Consider the following 18,334-nt stretch of genomic DNA (forward strand, 5'->3'; position numbering starts at 1 on the left):
TATACGACACGCAGGGCGCGTCAGAGGGGCCTAAGGGGCAGTGGAAAGGAAGAAAAATGCGAATGGGTCTGGTACTGAGGGAAAACACAATATTTTGCAAACTAACCAACACGTTTTAATACTTTCAAAACAGTGTGTGTGTACGTTTTTGTTTGTGTGTAGGTCAACAGTTCTGGTGAAATCCAACAGACACATCCCCATACCCGACTGAAAGCACCCGTATCCATATATTTAGGAGACAATTCATTTATTAGGAGTGTGTAACTCCCCAAACGCTCCCCCTGAAGCTGCGCCCCTGCAGATAATCTTTCCCTCTAATCTGTCTCTGCACATTGTGTTTGCGGGACTACTGTATTTATTTTACGTCATACTTTTATCCTTTAGCATGGTTTAAAACAATTACAGCATCCTGAGTTTGCGTTTACATGCCATAGTTCTACTGAACGACTTAATGTTACATTAAACCAGAAGGGGGAAAACCGTCGTTGAGTTTGTTCATACCATCATCGAGTTGCTCGTCTGATTGCAGTTCATTTAATTATGATTATCAGTTTTGAAAATCTGCTAGCCATATCTCATAGGTGTATCCTCGGTTACCATTTCTTTAAAGTATATGCCATTAGCAATACATTTTTTTTAGTTTCTTGGGCTCTTTTGAATTATTGACAGTTTATCTCGGTGCTGTGACTGTAACTTATTGTTATCCACAGTGCTTTGGGGGCAGTCCGTAATACATTTGCCCTAAAAATCAATACTTACCAACAGATCTCAGCAGTACACCAGTTAGCCCTTTTAGATTGTTTTTAATTCAGTGGCTACAAATTTTGGTTACATTTTTCACAGAAATTACTTCCATTACAAAAATACATTTTCTAATTAGGTGAGATACAAGGTGGAAGCCTTTCATTTATGAATTTCAAGCATAAAACGAGCATTGGCAAAGTCCTTGAAAGACGTCAGCCAAACATTTGGCTTCCACAAGACTTGTTTCTGATTAACAGAATCTTCAAAATGACAAAAAATGCTTGTTGCTGATCAGTTCTGAAAAAGAACATCTAAAATGGCTGCCGGTTCAATGGATATTTGCTCCCATGCATCACAGTGCATGGGTACATATATCATAACCCTGCGGCCATTTTGACTGTTTTAATTTACCTTTTCAAGATGGGGAAAAGGTATTCATAGAGTTCTATAGTAAAAATAAAGACAATGGAAGGTGCTCATTGGTAGCAAAAGCAAGAAAGGGGCAGCCCAGTAGCAATTTGCAGCTGATACGTTCAAAAGAAACAACAAATTCAATTTTATACAAAAAACTGAGCATGAAAGGTGAGAGGTGGGGGGGGCAACCGTAGAGTTGGAAGTAGGAAGATCAGGAATCTTGGAAAGACCAGGGGGTGAATGGGGGCTGGAATTTTACATAGTACTGGGAATATGAAAGTGTGGAGGTGAAGCAGCACCATATTATTATTTTGGTATATATTCATTTTTTAAAACTCCGCATGTCTCCCTGATAAATCTGTAGCCCTATGGAGGAGTGTTTTCACACTCTGTGCTTGGGAGACTTCTTTAAACTAATACTTCTGAGATGGTGAAATTGATTTGCTAACCTCATTATTCAGTGATATGGAAAAAAGACGCCAGTGGGTTCAGGGATTAAAACATTCTCTAGTAGTTATTGCACTGGGACTGTCTATCTGCTCTCATTGCCAGCAAAGGTACTGGAAAACCTCATCAACAAGCAACTCATGACATACCTGGAGCAGAACCAGCTACTCAACGCTTCCCAATCCGGCTTCCGCAGCAATCACAGCACTGAAACTGCCCTAATTGCAGCCACTGATGACATCCAAACCCTCCTTGACCAAGGAGAAACAGCAGCTTTGGTCCTCTCGGCAGCCTTAGACACCACATCAGCATGCAAGGGGGATGCGCTCAGATGGATCACCTCCTCACCTGAAGAACCCAGAGGATCCATCTCCCACCTTTCACCAGAAGTGTTCCCACCACTCTAGCTCAGAAAGACCCATCATGAAATGCAGGGCAAACCTCAGCTTCATTTGTGTGACTGTCTAGAGTGAATTCACAAACAGCCCAACTGTCATCCTCACCCAGACCTGGATTCCACAGGTAGGCAGAGGGTCAGAAAGATTAAGCTAGAAAATGCCCACTTTCTAAATGTGGCATTTTCAAACTTACATTTCGAAAACCAACTTCACCAAAAGATGTATTTTTAATTTGTGAGTTCAGAGACCCCATACTCTACATCTCTATCTGCTCCCAATGGGAAAGTACACTTAAAATATATTTCAAGGCAATCCCCATGTTACCCTATAGGGGAGATAGTCCCTGCAATAGTGAAAAATGAATTTAGCAGTATTTCACTATTAGGACATGTAAAACACACCAGTACATGCCCTACCTTTTAAATACACTGCACCCTGCCCATGGGCCTGCCTTGGGCCTACTTTAGGGGTGAATTACATGTAGTAAAAGGGAAGGCCTGGGCCTGGCAAGGGATTGTACTTGTCAGGTCAAAATGGCAGTTTAAAACTGCCCACATTGAAACTGCAGTGGCAGGTCTGAGACATTTTTACAGGGCTACTCTGTGGGGTTGGCACAATCAGAGTTGGAGGCCCACAAGTAGCATTAAATTTGCAGGCCCTGGGCACACATGGTGCACTATACTAGGGAATTACTATTAAATCAAATATGTCAAACATGGATAAACCAATCACCAATACATTTTAAACAGAGTGCATATGCACTTTAGTGGTGGTTAGCAGTGGTAAAGTGACCAGAGTCCTAAAGTCAACGAAAACAGGTTGGAAACAATAGGAGCAAGAAAGCAAAATTTTTGGGGATAACCCTGCGAAAAGGGCCAGCAAGAAGTAATCAATTATTGTAAACGTCCTGACATGGATTATCCTGATGCTATCTGTAGGAAGTTGTCTCTGTATATATACTATCTCAAAGTAAGAGATAGTGTGCAGAGTCCAAGGGTTCACCTTACAGGTAAGATAGTGGCAAAATTAGATAATTCTCATGCTCTATTTTGTGGTAGTGTGGTCAAGCAGTAGGCTTATGAGAGGGTAGTGGTAAGCATTTGGTGTACACACACAGGCAATAAATGAGGAACACACACTCAAAGTCTTAACTCCAGGCCAATAGTTTTTATATAGAAAAAATATATTTTCTTAATTTATTTTAGAACCACAAGATTTGAAGTAAATACATAAAATGCAAGGTACTCCACACAGATAAGTTAGGAACTCTGAATTAGAGCAGTAACATACACAGTTTTAGTAAAGATGGCAATGAGCTATTTTCAAAGTGGACACAGTGCAATAATCAACAGTTCCTGGGGGAGGTAAGTAATGGTTGGTTTTTCAGGTAAGTAAGGCACTTACAAGTTCAAGTTCCTGGGCATAGGCAGCCCACTTTTGGGGGTTCAAGGCAACCCCAAAGTTACCGCACCAGCAACACAGGGCTGGTCAGGTGCAGAGGTTAAAGGAATGCCCAAAACACATAGGCACCTATGAAGAAAAGGGGTGTTCTGGTTCCAGTCTGCCAGCAGGTAAGTACCCACGTCCTCGGAGGGCAGACCAGGGGGGTTTTGTAGGGCACTGGGGGGGACACAAGTGAGCTCACAAAACACACCCTCAGCGGCACAGGAGCGGCCGGGTGCAGTGTGCAAAGCAGGCGTCGGGTTTGTAATAGAAATCAATGGAGGGACCCGGGGGTCACTCTAGCGGTGCAGGCAGGGCACAGGGGGTTTCTCGGGCCAGCCACCGACTGGCCTAGGCAGAGGGTCACCTGGTGGTCACTCCTGCACTGAAGTTCTGTTCCTTCTGGTCTTGGGGGCTGCGGGTGCAGTTCCTGGTCCAGGCGTCAGGTTCCTTGTTACAGGTAGCCGCAGTCAGGGGGAGCCTCTTGATTCTCTCTGCATGCAACTCTGTTGGAGTCCAGGGGGGTCGCCTTGGGTTACGCACTAGGTCGCAGTCGCCTGGGAGTCCTCCCTCTAGTGTTGGTTCTCTGGGGCTCAAGCTGGGGGCATCAGGTGCAGAGGGTGAAGTCTCACACTTCCTTGTTTTTCTCATTATCTCCTCCAGCCTTGCCGCCAAAAGTGGGGGCAGTGGCCGGAGGGCGGGCATCTCCACTAGCTGGGATGCCCTGTGGTGCTGTAACAAAAGGCATGAGCCTTTGAGGCTCACCACCAGGTGTTACAGTTCCTGCAGGGGGAGGTGAGAAGCACCTCCACCCAGTACAGGCTTTGTTCCTGGCCACAGAGTGACAAAGGCACTCTCCCCATGTGGCCAGCAACTCGTCTGGTTGTTGCAGGCTGGCATAAACTGGTCAGCCTAGCACTAGGAGTCGGACTGGTATTCAGGGGGCATCTCTAAGATTCCCTCTGGGTGTGTTTTACAGTAAATTCCACACTGGCATCAGTGTGCATTTATTGTGCTGAGAAGTTTGATAACAAACTTCCCAGATTTCAGTGTAGCCATTATGGAACTGTGGAGTTCGTATTTGACAACCCCCAGACCATATACTCTGTATGGCTACTCTGCACTTACAATGTCTAATGTTTTGCTTAGACACTGTAGGGGCATAGTGCTCATGCACCTATGCCCTCACCTGTGGTATAGTGCACCCTGCCTTAGGGCTGTAAGGGCTGCTAGAGGGGTGACTTTCCTATCCCACAGGCAGTGTGAGATTGGCATGGCACTCTGAGGGGGGTGCCATGTCGACTTAGTCATTTTCTCCCCACCAGCACATACAAGCTGTGAGGCAGTGTTCATGTGCCAAGTGAGGGGTCCCCAGGGTGGCATAATACATGCTGCAGCCCTTAGAGACCTTCCCTGGCATCAGGGCCCTTGGTACCAAGGGTACCATTTACAAGGGACCTATCTGGGTGCCAGGGCTGTGCCAATTGTGGAAGCAAAGGTACAGTTTAGGGAAAGAACACTGGTGCTGGGGCCTGGTTAGCAGGGTCCCACCACACTTTCAATCATAACTGGCATCAGCAAAAGGCAAAAAGTCAGGGGGTAACCATGCCAAGGAGGCATTTTCTTACACTATCTTGAGACATTCCTGGCTTACTTTATCTGGTTTTAGAATCTGTTATAATACCAGAATCTTTACAAGCTTTGTACCATGTTCTGTCATGAATACTATCATTGCTAGAAAATATAGTCCATATATTCCAATCAAACCTTAAACATAGTTACTGAGTTTCTGAAAGCATTACTGGTGTTTTCAAATGAACAAATCAAGCCGTCAGATTTACAGGTACACAGTTCTCTCACCGGTCAATTGATATTTCTGCTCAAGTAGGATTGGATAAAGTAGTGCAAAAGTAGGGGAAATCAAAGATTTAACCATGACATTACAAAGCATAAGACGGCAAAGTGTAGTAATAATATCAGCACTACAAGAGAAAGGTCAAACATTTTCCCTCAAAAACATTTGTGACACATTTCTCTATACTAAAAAGATGTTAAATTGTTCCCAACAAGAACAGGAGTCTTACATAAGAATTATGTGTTTCCAGTATTTAAATCCACTAAACAAACTTTCCTTCTGTTGATGACTAAGCATAAGAAGACATACACCAAAAAAATGGTGCATCTCAAAAATGTGGAAAGGTCTCTCAGATTTCAAACTTCTTATAATTTAATCCTACTAAAGGAGGATTTTCCTCTCCAAACATGTTCAATTCAGCAAAAAAAGAATCCGTAATTCCTAGCGTGGAAACTGCAACTACTACAAATTGAGCACCCCAAGCAAAGGTTAATATATTTACAAATTTGAATCCATTGGCCCCAATTTTTACTTGCACTACACAAGAAAAAAAATCATCAAGGCTTATCAACGCTCAAAGAATTAGTTGAGAATTAGACATAATGATACAGAATATAAACAGACTACAATGTAAAGAGAGTGAAATGTTGTTTTGCAATCTAATTACTTTCTGTGCATGGACTTTATTGTCCTTTTCCCGAATTAAAATAATACCTAAATCATTCTTGACATTTGTTTTTGCAGTACCTCAGTTTAGAATAATTAAGAGCAAAGGCTTTTCCAGTGTGTAACCCTATTAGATTCAGAAAATGTTCAGTTGTCTATGGTGTTTATGGCAAATAAAGCTATAGCAGACTACATAATTGTAAACTTGCCGTGCTTTCAGTTGAACAGTTATTGAAAAAAACATGTAACGTCAGGTTGAAAGAGTTATAGCACTCTGACCACAAATTTAAAAGTAAAATTGAATGGTATTTTCAAATTAGCAGGTTCTGGGACCATCTTACCTAACTCTGCAGGAAGAGTCAGACTTCCTTCTTTGACATCTGTTTCAAATAGTCATCAGAAAGTGGACATGACCTGAGATTGGTTCGCTGATATTTTAAGTTCAACCTATCATAGTAACAAGGCAAAAATTATGTTTTAGCAGTCGCATAAGGGTCGGGAGCAGGAATTGTACTGGGATTAAAAATTGTGTGAAGAAGAAATGCCTGTGGAACACTTTAAATCTGGCTATTTTAGGTTTGAAAGAGATGTGAGTACTAGGTCAATGGGTCCTTTCAGATTATTTTATTTTTCCTAAACATGCTGACCCTTCTAAGAAAGGGAATCAAAGTGGAGGTCTTTCTGCATTCATCCCTCTATCTGGAAGCATTTTGTTATTACATGAAAAGTGAAAAGTCTGATAATTAATTGCTATGTGATGTCTATTGACCCCCGGGAAAGAAACAGGATTATTCAATATAACAAATATTTGATGAAATTAGTGGTTAGTCTCACACATGACATAACTAACATAGTAAAAGTAGGTGACGTTAGTGCTAAAATAGCTAACACATGTAGTTCCTTAAAAGATGCTGAACAAAATAACATATGTGGGATCTCAGGGCCTGCTATTAGAATTAGGAAAGTAGCCTTGAGGGGCAAACCCGTAGTCTCCACTTTAACTTAAGTTTGTTGTATAATTTTGATTGGGAAGTTGAAAGGTGATTTTCCCATAGCTTACACTTTCCCCAGTAAAGGGTACACTACTGTGATAGACTTTGTAGCAATTTCTTGTTAATGTTACTCTTAAATTTCTGAAATGAAAATACTGCAGATCGACCTCAATGGCCACTTTTTATTGATACTAGCTAGTAAGATAACATTGATGACAATAGATGAAGGGGAAAAACTATGAATTGCAAAATACAACCTCAGAATCTACTGAACACAACATTGTAGAACTCAATTAATAATGAAATAACAGTGATTTTAATTTATAATTTTAATCAAAACAAAACCACACAGATTTCCCCACAGCTCAGATTTAATATAAAACACATAAGATACACCTAACTTAAAATTAAGCAAACTACAAAAAGGGTTTAGAGACAGAGAAAATTAGTTATAAACCTGAGTTAAATCGATTAATTAGATTACAGTTTATAAGGAAACGACCTATACAGTGGCTGAAAAGAGACACAAAAGCAGAGGAAAAAAGTTCATAGAAATCTGGCACTCTCTTTCTTTCACTGCCACACAAGGAAACCTTGAGAATACTGGAACATAATAGCAAAAATCATTAAGACAAGAATATATAAATCCTCTGACTAATGCCAGAAAAACAATGGGCAGATTACTTACTCAAGTTCTGTTCTTTAAATTGAGACACCTCAATAGACAGAAATTAGGTTAGGTCTCTAGGAGAGAGTGTACCTTGTTTATTCTGTCTGAAGAATATATCAAAATGAATTAGGAAAGCAAGAGTAGCTCGGGCATAAAGAGATGAAAGTATACCTTTATCCCTTATAAAACTAGACCCCCAAAAGATTAAGTCATTACTTGGCTTCATCATTTACAGTTTCCTTTAGTTGTGGCAATGATCCTGATTTGTGGAAAGGGATCATAACTATACCCATCCACTAAAAGTGGATCACAATTAGATTAAAAAAACACGTATGCATATTGTGCTATTGTATGCCTTTGATAAACTATATTCAGCTGCTGTCTTAAATAAACTAAAGGAATATGTGGAAAATAAAAACATACTCCTATTAGAACAAAAGGGGTTCTGTAAAAATCAGTCTAAATTGGACGGTATTTCAACTGCTCAATATATCTTTTAGAAATATGTGGTAGAGAAAAAAACATTTAGTATATGTCACCTTTGTCGATTTCACTATTACCTTGGTAAAATAGACAGTAACATCTTATGGCGGAAGTTGGTTTCCCTATAACTATATCTAACAATTGCCTAAATGCAATAATATCATTTTATTTTTAATCTTAGACCCAGATTCTTTTGGGGTTACTCGGAGAATCCCTACTCCCAACAGCCTCAAACAAGGTTGTCTTTTAGTACCTCTTTTATTTAGGATTTGTCCTCTGTAATATCTGTTTCTCATAAAGTATTTGTAAGAAAAATGTCCATTTCCTTCTTTATGCAGAAGACACCATTCTAGCAAATTTGACCCCGACTGGCCATCACCGTGGTTTAGCATATCTCAATTATTATGCTTTTGACTACCGCCTGAAAATTAATGTGGGTAATTCTAAAATCATCACCTTTGGTGGAACCTTCTCACTGAGTTTTAAATGGTATTTTCTTCTTTCCCACCATCAGCGGTCCCAGCTCATAACTATGAGTCATATTCACTTATAGCATGAACTTTACCTTGGTCATGTTGCCAACTAGAGGCTCAAGAATTTCCTTAGGTGGCAGCAATAGAAGGGGTATGCCAAGCATAAAGTAAAAAGCATTTAGGACATGTGCTTAAGATATAAAATGTAAAATTCCCCCCAATGTTACAATATAGGGCAGAATATATTTCCTTCACAAAATACCACTTTTTTAATACAGTGAAAGTGAAAATGTTACATCTCTTGTTATCAGACGTAGTCCCCCAGTCTATATAATTCGATTTGAACTGTGTATAACTGCAACTGTATTTATAGCTCAGGGTGCAGTCTTAAGATGGACAGAAAATTATTGAGGTAGTTCTACGTTCATTAATAGCAGCCATTAAGAATGAAGTGAGGGTTGAAATAACTACTGTCTATAAAATATCAAAAAACAACATACATGGTTCTACTGTCCTCAACTTGAAGCCAAGATTAATTTACTTATCAAAAATGTATTTTGAGCTCTTACCTCAACAGTAATAACTGATGATAGCTTTCTGACAGATACAGCGATGTGCAAAGAGTATCAGTCTTATGAATTTACTCAAAACACCTGTCAATTGAAAATGATGCAGCCCCTCTTAGGTTTTTTTAATCAACCATGAAACGCATAGGTGTATTTTAAAGCAAAGAACAAAAGGTCTTTTAGTGCAAAGTTAAATATGTATATGGTACAAAAATAATTTTCATGAGACAACCCACCCTTTGTGTCGCTTAGAATTAGAAGACTTAAAGCATGCTAATTTTGGTTACCATGCTCTCTTTAATGCAAGACGTCTCTTTTTTAAAAACATGCTTATAATTCATATTGCATGTAATGCTGCATGTTCTGTCAGGGATGTTAAATAATACAACCCAAATAGATCACAAGATGTTTACAGTTTTTTTTGTTGAATAAATGAAAATGTTTTTAAAGGGTATGTGGTGTTTGTTGTTTGCCTATTCCAGTTTTGGCAAAGTAATCAACTTGGTAATGCCTGCCTGGAACAAAATAACAAAACACGTACTTCCTGGATGTCAGCTGTGGAAGGATACTAGTCATCCAATCGAATGGATGCTAAAGCGGTTATGCTCCAGAGGAGAGATAAACATAAGAAGAGGCTGGAAAGTAATTGACGAATGAATGAATGTACAAAATGTGACATGTAGAATGTAAACAGTTGCTCGCAATGGAAGCACCCTGGTGCTAAGGTAGTCGTATAATAGATCATAACTACACCGCTCTAACGAGGAAGGTCTTCAGCCCAGATTTAAATGCATGTTCCAAGTCAGTGTTGTGCAGGTGTCTCAGAAGTAAATTCCACAGCTTGGTCGCCCAGAGGGATAAAGATCTCCTACCTAATCTGGCTTTGCGGATTCCTGGGATAAATAAAAGACCTGATTGGTTGTTAGGTGAACTCAGGATTAGGCAGCCACATCCTGCACTAGCTGTAGCCTATTTAACAGTCCTACAGGATCCCCCCGGTATAAGACATTAGCATAGTCTAATCTGGATATTATCAGAGCTTGTGCCACATGTGGAAAGGAAGAAATTTGATGGTTGTTTTTTTAGCTACTGAAGGGCTGAGAAACAAGTAGCAGGTATGGCACTCACTTATGGCTTAATGGAAGTTCTTTGTCAAATGTTATCCTTAGTTTTTGAAACCAGATGTGGCAGTCAGAGATTCACCAAGCTCATTGGGCCAGAGTCTCATAAGATTCAGAGTTTCCAAAAAAACAGAATCTCAGAGTTTGGTTTGAGGTAACTAAAGTGTATCCAGCTTGCTACAGCAGTGAGGCAATCATGGAAGTTTTCCGCAACTGTGGTGTCAACTTGTTAAAAAGCTAACATTAATTTTGTATCATTGGTACAGGACACAATATTAAATCACAAGGCTCCACTTCCTTTGCCAGCGGGGCCATATAGATATTAAACAGCATGTGGCTCAGAGCTAATTCCTGCAGTCTGCTATATCGCAACTCCTTGTAGCTTGAGATAAAGGGTGGAAGATGGACAGCTTGTTCTCTTTTGGATAAGAAAGATTTTAGTCACATCTTGATTTTGCCCACTATTCCAGCTATTTCCAACCTCTCAAGGAAGATCTCATGGGGCACAGTATCAGACTGTCGTATCAAGCTAAACAATGATTAGCAGTTGGCTGACCTAAAGATCTAACATCTTTCTTTTGGGTCAGACGTAGGTGGTCCTGAAGGTGACACACCATGCTCTGCCTTTTCAAATTCTGGCTAGAAGACTGAAGTTTCTACAAATTTTTCAGTCCTGTTCGGTTTGAGTACTAAAGAGAAGCCTAGGGAGACTGCACTGCTGTCCGAGCTCGGCATCTTGTGTCTCCAGTGCAGTTACGGTTATCATAAGGCTAGCAGACTTCAGCTGCTGACTTCAAAATCTCAAGCTGTCTCAACAATGCTCAAAGGGATGGCAAGGCTCCAGAGGATCCAACAGTGGACTTCCTCCATGTTGGAGGCTTTGGTTGAGGGGCCTGAACACCACAGCCTCAACTCGTACCTTTTGAGCAACTAGTCCTACACTCTGCTGATCATAGCGCTGAAGAATGTGCTTTTAGAGACACTCGATCCCTATCGGAGAATAAGAGCTTCTGCATGCTGGTGACAGCCCCCCTACAAAAGCTGACCCTCTTTACTGTGCCTCAAGTTTTTAAGATGTTTCAAGAGGTTTGGAAGACACCATATTCTGTGCTAGCTGTCTACAAGTCTGGTACCTAAGGGTATTGCCATCCTTGTCTTGGATAACTCCACCCCTGAGCTGCTTGTCTAATTATAATAGGGTCTTGTCTGTTGTGTAAGACTCTGTCCTCCCACACTGACAAGGAGATTCATTGTCTGGAGTCCTACAGTAAAGAGATACATCAGTTTGTGGGTTTCTGACTGAGACTAATGTCAGTGACATTTGGGTAGCTACTAACTGTAATTTTGGCACAAAATGTCGTGAGGTGAAGTATAAGTTTATATACCATTTGGACAAGAAGCATTTGAGCAGAAACTGTTCTGAGGCGTCATTGACACAGCCACCAGGATCAGGAGTGTTGGCGTTTCCTTATGCAGGTTATGCGTACCTTCAGTGTTTCAACACTAGGGCTGAGACCTGGGTGAAGTTAATCATCCTCCCATTCAACTTGAAGGACTTGTTTGATCTTTTCACTATTGAGTACCTCCATCCCTACAAGGCAGATGCAGTCAAATTGCTGAGTACCTTCTATGTGGTACTGGCTTGTTTACAATCTTCTTTCCGCCTGACAAAGTCTTTCAAACCTAGAGTCTTCTCTTCCTCTGGTTAATCCACACAAATGGAGGGGAGCTTAACCTCTGTCACCACTGATCTAAATCACCACTGAAACAGAGGCCTCACAGTTTATGTGGGATGGTTATGCTTTACAATGCCTAACCGCTTCCATACAGGCCACCTCTGTTATAGCCATTGTCCTTAATCACATTTTCCCTATTTTAGGAATATTGGAGTAATCTATGACCTCATTAAGGGGTCTTGACTGTTTCACACAATTATTCCGTCAGTCTTGGCTCTTCATCCTTTCAAACTAGTAGTGAAAACTCCACAGCACAGGCAGGGCCAGGGAACATTTCATGCAGAAATGTATTTCACTTAACGCTGTTAAAAGACCCCACTTTCTGTGCAAGCTGTCTACAAGTCTCTGGATAACAAACAACTGGTACCTAAGGGCATTACCATCTTTGTCTTGGATAACACTATCCCTGAGCTACGTGCCTACCTGTAATAGAGTCTTGTCTGAAGTTTAAGACTCTGTCCTCCTATACAGACTAGGAAATAGATTGTCTGGAGTTCTACAGCAAAAAGATACATCAGTCTGGGGGTTTCTGACTGAGACTAATGTCAGTGGCATTTGGGGAGCTGCTAACTGTAATTTTAGCACAAAATGTCTTGAGGTGAAGTATACGTTTATGTACCATTTGGAGAAGAAGCAGTTGGAAAGAAACTGTTCTGAGACCTCGTTGACAAAGCCACCTAGACCATGAGCGTTGGCCTCTCCATATGCAGGCCTTACCTACCTTCAATGTGTGGACAATAGGGCTGAGACCTAGGAGACGTAGGGGAAGGTAATCATCCTCCCATTTATCTTGAAAGACTTGTTTGATCTTTTCATCACTGAGTACCTCCAGCCCTACAAGACAGATGCAGATAGACGGTACTCAGCAATTTGACTGCATCTGGACATTTGTCAGTTGTCTACTTAGGCATTGGTACACATGTTCACTAAACACTAGTGCCTTGACAACCAGAAAGAGAGGGGAATTTTGTCCACTCAGTCTGCAGGACTTCTTGGTCTGAGCCAGTTCACTGAGCCACCACCTGGGGAGGCACTGCTGTAGTATCTATTCACCAAGTGATGCATCTGTGGTTAGAAGTATCTCTGAGAAAAACAAGTCACTTACCTTTGGCAGCGCTTTTTCTGGTGGATACTCTATTTGCAGATTCCTAACTGACCCTTTCACCTACCTGTTTGGGCTGTTTGTTGAACTGGGCTCTTTTTTGATCTAAAAAGGTCCCAGTTTTGAAATCTGCATACTGGTCATATCACTGTGCCGATAGACTCTACCTCTGAGGGCATTGACATCCTAAGAAAATAACTGACATCAGCATACATAGATGGCACTTATATGCAGCTCAGTTTGTCGCTTCCAGAGCAGAACAAAATCTACGTGTACAATGCCACCTACCATCGCGCAGGAATACTGATTTAAAGTTTCCAGATCCAGTCTGACACCTCGGAAATGTTCACAAGGTTAAGAATCTGCGATTAGATAAAGTATCCACCAGAGTTACCAAAAGTAAGTAATCTATTCTTTGTGGCTAGATTACAAGGGGATTCTGATATATCACTTTGTAGACCGTCATCAAAACTTTACAGGAGACCCCATGGGGTGTGGAGAGCCAATGTAGGGACCTTGCCATAGATAATATATGCTCACATTAGGTTGTGAGGCTGTGCATGAAACCAAGCAAGCAGATACAGAGAGTTGGCATAACCTATCATAGATTATATTAAAGGTTTACAACTGGGATATGACGATTGATATTGATGAAGGGGAGATCTTTTTGTGGGTCTGCAGACACTACCTGCGAGTTGAGTGCATGAGGTTGTCCAAAAATATCTGCTCATATGATTTTCCTGAGGGCGCTGTCAGACGAAGTGAGTGGATTGAGAAAGTTGGTGGCTATCCAACATCACATGATGACCTAGCAGGTTGCCAGAGTTCTCAAGAGTGGGGTGTTGTCTGCACACACGTAAAATCAGGCTCATAATTGGTAGGGTACCACGGGGAAGAGAATTGATTCCCTTGGACAGATGATTAATGAGAAAGGGGATAAGAACTGACTTTTTTGTCAAGTGTTTCCTAATGAAAAATGTTCTTTTGATTCTAGTTCATTGTTTTCTGAAAGGGGAAATATTATCAATTTTACACTGGCATGAGTTTACTTTGTAGGTTGTACAAATATTTATTCATAAGTCCAGGTTTGCTCCAAATAATTCTCGTATTTCTAATTGTACAATTGTTCAACGTGTTATAAATATTTAAAATTTATAAAAAGGTGTTAATAACAAGTTTTGTATTTTTTCACTTGATCAGTGCAGTGAATAAGCTTGATGCAACAAGGATTACTCACGTTCACAAGTTTTCTTAATTTTGTACAATATTAAATGTTTGGTATTTTCATTTACTATTTTTTTCATAGCACTCATTTCGGTCCTTGGGGAGTCAGGGCACTATAGGGAGAAGATGCTTCTGATGGGTAGAGAGAGTGAGAGATTGCTAGATAGTAACGAGGGAAGTGGTAATCCGTTAAGGAACTGAACAGTCAAAGTATTGTATCTTCTGCATATAAGCACAAAAGCATTTGAGCTGTCGGAGCTCTTTACTTCCAGAGAGAGTTGAATACTAACAGTGGCTAACCAGTCTTTAGAACTGTGTTTGTTATTCTAGGCTCAATGAAAATGTGTTTTTTACACTGATGTAAATCGCATGCATCGCTGATGTATCAGTCACAGTTGCAAGTTCAATATTCGTCATTCAATGTTCATTTTGTTACAGTGTTACTGCTTGATTCATTGGAGTCTACCCTTGACACTCAAAATTTGCAAGAACAGCAACTGGTAAAATCAATGGAATCTACGGTGCAACAAGGTACCAATGAGATGATAGCATCCGGTAAGTCTGAATTTATAGTCTTTCACTCTGTGTTACTATGAATTTCACTTTGCGTGTATCTAAGAAAAATATAACTGTCATGCTTTTGTACGCCTGGCATGACAAGAAAAATGTTTCTTCAAAAGATGTTGGTCCTTTAAAAACTCTATATATGGATCTATTTTGATAGTTCACTCAACAGCTTCTACCTATGTATCACCAACAACCCTGGGCAGTTTTTTTTTTTGCTTACTTACGGGACGCTGTACTATGCCTCTTAAAGCCCAGTCTTTTTTTAGAAGTTGTAATTGTTAATGCTCTTTCCTTCTCACCTTTTCTAAGAAGTAACTATTATTGTTCATTCTGTTTTTGAAATGCCTAAATATAATGTGTCATCCTTTTTTCGGTCAAGCATTTGAAAACTGGCTTCAAGCAATGCATAGGATATGGCATTTTCTTCTCAGCTGCAGTTCTCACAAGTCTTGCCTTTCTTGTTTGGGGAAATGTTTCAGGTCGTTTCTGTTTAGGCAGAATCCCACCAAGGTCTCTAAGGAGGAGGCTCCTGATACTGGTACCAGAGGAGACCTGCGACTTTGTGGCAGGAAGTTGCCTATAATATGTAGGAATTGTTTCAGGAGTGAGTATGGCACCTGATTTGGTATTACCTGTTAGTACCAATGCAAGTGCCATCTTCCACGTGCCAGGGTCATCAGCCAGCTGTTCAGCAGGCAGACTCTCTGGGTAAACAAATTTGTGAGTACCTTCTTGAATGCACACCATCTCAAGATTTAAGGTCACACTACTGGATGATCTCATCAAGACAGATAACATGGTAAAAGCCATAGGTGAGTACTCCCACCTTAGAACACCATTGAACAGTCTCTGAGCACTCTGTGTTTATTGGTCCTTTTCATGCTCATCTCCAATGAGTCCCCTTTCTAAATTCCTTTCATCAAAGGTGCAGACTGCCTCACTAGTGCTTTGTTACTTTTTTACTGGTAAGAACTTGATCACCGTTGGTGCACCAGGTAGCTGAAAAAATCCGAACCACTCAAGAGGACACAAGTTTTATACCATAAAGATTAATGATCATTTAAATCTCTATGCCAGGTTGTTTGTTGAATGTTCTCTACTGTACACATTTTTAAAGGTGAAGGACAGAGAAGGAAAAGGACAAAATCAAAGCGTCGCTGAAGAGAACAAAACTCAGTGAATGCAGTGATACTAATGAAATCTATTTCATACCTTACTCTGCTGTCCAGCTTCTTCTGGAGCTACTTCTTCATGTTACAAGTCTTCTGATAATTCTCCCCCGCCTTTTACTGATCTCTACTGAGCTAGTGTCTAGGCTTGTTGGAAATAAACATTGCAATGTTGTTTGCAGCAAGGAAAGAATATACTGAGCTTCAGTAGTTATTGACACTTTGACATTGTCTTATTAGATGATTTCTTAACTTTCTAGTAGATTCAGACTTCCTGTAGACCCTTATCTCTCAGCTCTTGCTACCTACCTTGAGCCTGACAGTCGTCTCAGTTTGCATTCTCCAGAGATCCAGCTTCCTGGTAGGTTCTCAGGTGGGTCTTTGCATAACCTATTTCAAGAGATGCTATCTGATCTGATTGTTCTTTTGCTGTTTGAAACAATCTTGTGAGCTACTAATAAGGCAAGGTTGTGAGAGAGTTTAGAACGCTTTCTTCAGACAATCCATATTTGATTTTCCACAGGTCCCCTCTTTTATTCCTAAAGTTTAAATGGAAGATACCATGTGAGCAAAATCTTCTGGTCTTTTAAACATAAAACTTGCCTCTTTGGTCAAGAAGGTGCTTCACAGTCTGAATATTTGTAGACTGTGGTATTCTTTTCATAAAGAATCACTACTTTAAAGAAACTTGATCATCTTTACTTATACTCATCTAAACCAAAGCAATATGTGGCTGAAGCAGTGTTTCCAGTTGGATAGTCTCATGCATATTCACAACGTTTGACAGCCATCTCCCAGACTTTATGCTTGTTCTGCTGAGGGTAAGACAGCATTCTTCCAGAAGCATGTGTCCACTGCAGAAATTTGCCAGACAGCTACTTTGTCTACTATAGTATTTGGCAACATTTGACAAATCTTGATGACATTTTCAAAACTAATACGACAGTCAGTTCAACTGCTGTCTTGCAAGTTTCGGGGTGATCCGTCAAGCTGGGGCGGCGAAAGTAGTTGGGTCCCAATACGAGTTTTCCCCATGCATTTTCCCAAAGGGATCTTGAACACGACTACAGCCCGAACCACTGGACAGAATTACACCAAATTTGACAGAAAGCTAGCTTTTGGTCCAGAAAGCATGTTTTTGTGATTTGGTGTACATCTGTTCAACGGTTTTAGAGATATTGAAGTAAAAAGAAATATAGAGCCATGAAGGCTTGGCAGATCCCAAAAATATCATGCTGAGATCTGATTGCCCGCCAACACTTCAACCAGGAAAAAACAAAAAAAACAAAGCAAGCACTGTTTCCCGAGCTTGTTCTCAATTAAGCCCCCAGGTGGGCGATGTCTTGGGGGCATGTATGATTTAAAAAAAAAAAAAAAAAAGGGGGAGTGTTGCATGGGCCTATACAGAGGGGCTGCACAGACCCCTCGGGCACTAAGGAACTTCTCCTGCCCAGGGCGTTTTTTTTTTTTTTTTTTTTTTTTTTTAAAGGAGGGGTGCTGCGCACCCTCCCCCCTCCTTAGGCTTTATTGTGCCTTTGGAACCACCACCTCCCCGGGGCTAAATTATAAATAAAGCATGGGGACCGCGTGGAAAACCACCTCCCTGGGACCTTTTGTACAAAAAAAGGAAGGGGGAGGCACACGGATACCCCTCCTGGGGCTTTAATATGTCCCAGGGACTATCACTTCCCTGTGGCTAAGTCATAATTTAAGCATGGGGACCACACCCCAGCCTCGGGGACCACCACCTCCCTGGGCGCTGCGCTGTCCCCCACACCTCCTCTGGGAAGTATACAGTCCTAGGGACCACCACCTCCCTGGCGCTGACCCCTGTAAAAGAAAAGAGGAGGCTGCATGGCCCCTCCTGGAGCCATTAATGACCGTGGGGACCACCACGCCCCAGGGCCAAGTCTTGCTGTCTCCCGAGGTGCCCACCCTTGGGAGATAACTGTTTGCTTTCATTTGGTGGGACAAGCGAGAGCGAACACTAATTCTGATTCCAGCAAGCTGGAGCTGTCAAACTGCTCCTGCTCACTGGAAGCAGAGTTTTCATCAGTTTCCCTGCCTGCTGCCACGTGGACAGGGAAACAGATGAAAGGATTGCTCCAGCACCCAGGGAGCATCATTTCTAGCAGCTCCCTGGTTGCGGGAGCAATGCCGGCTCCTGCTGGATGCGTGGAGCTGCTGGGACCATCCCCATCAAAGCACACCCGAGGGCACCCAGGCACTAGTTGCTGGGCCCTAGGGGATGGGGTACCCGGGGC

The 18,334-nt window shown here is 41.3% G+C and overlaps 1 protein-coding gene across 1 annotated transcript in view; it reads left to right on the forward strand.

The window, feature by feature from the left end:
* The window catches only part of CEP162 (centrosomal protein 162), a 697,428-nt gene that overhangs the window by 215,112 nt on the left and 463,982 nt on the right, over nucleotides 1-18,334 (forward strand). Inside the window, exon 9 of the mRNA XM_069235591.1 lies at nucleotides 14,773-14,889. Coding sequence (XP_069091692.1) covers nucleotides 14,773-14,889 — 117 coding nt within the window. The remainder of the gene's footprint in view (nucleotides 1-14,772; nucleotides 14,890-18,334) is intronic.

This window comes from Pleurodeles waltl, chromosome 5, assembly GCF_031143425.1.
Source record: "Pleurodeles waltl isolate 20211129_DDA chromosome 5, aPleWal1.hap1.20221129, whole genome shotgun sequence".
Classification (NCBI taxonomy): Eukaryota; Metazoa; Chordata; class Amphibia; order Caudata; family Salamandridae; genus Pleurodeles; species Pleurodeles waltl.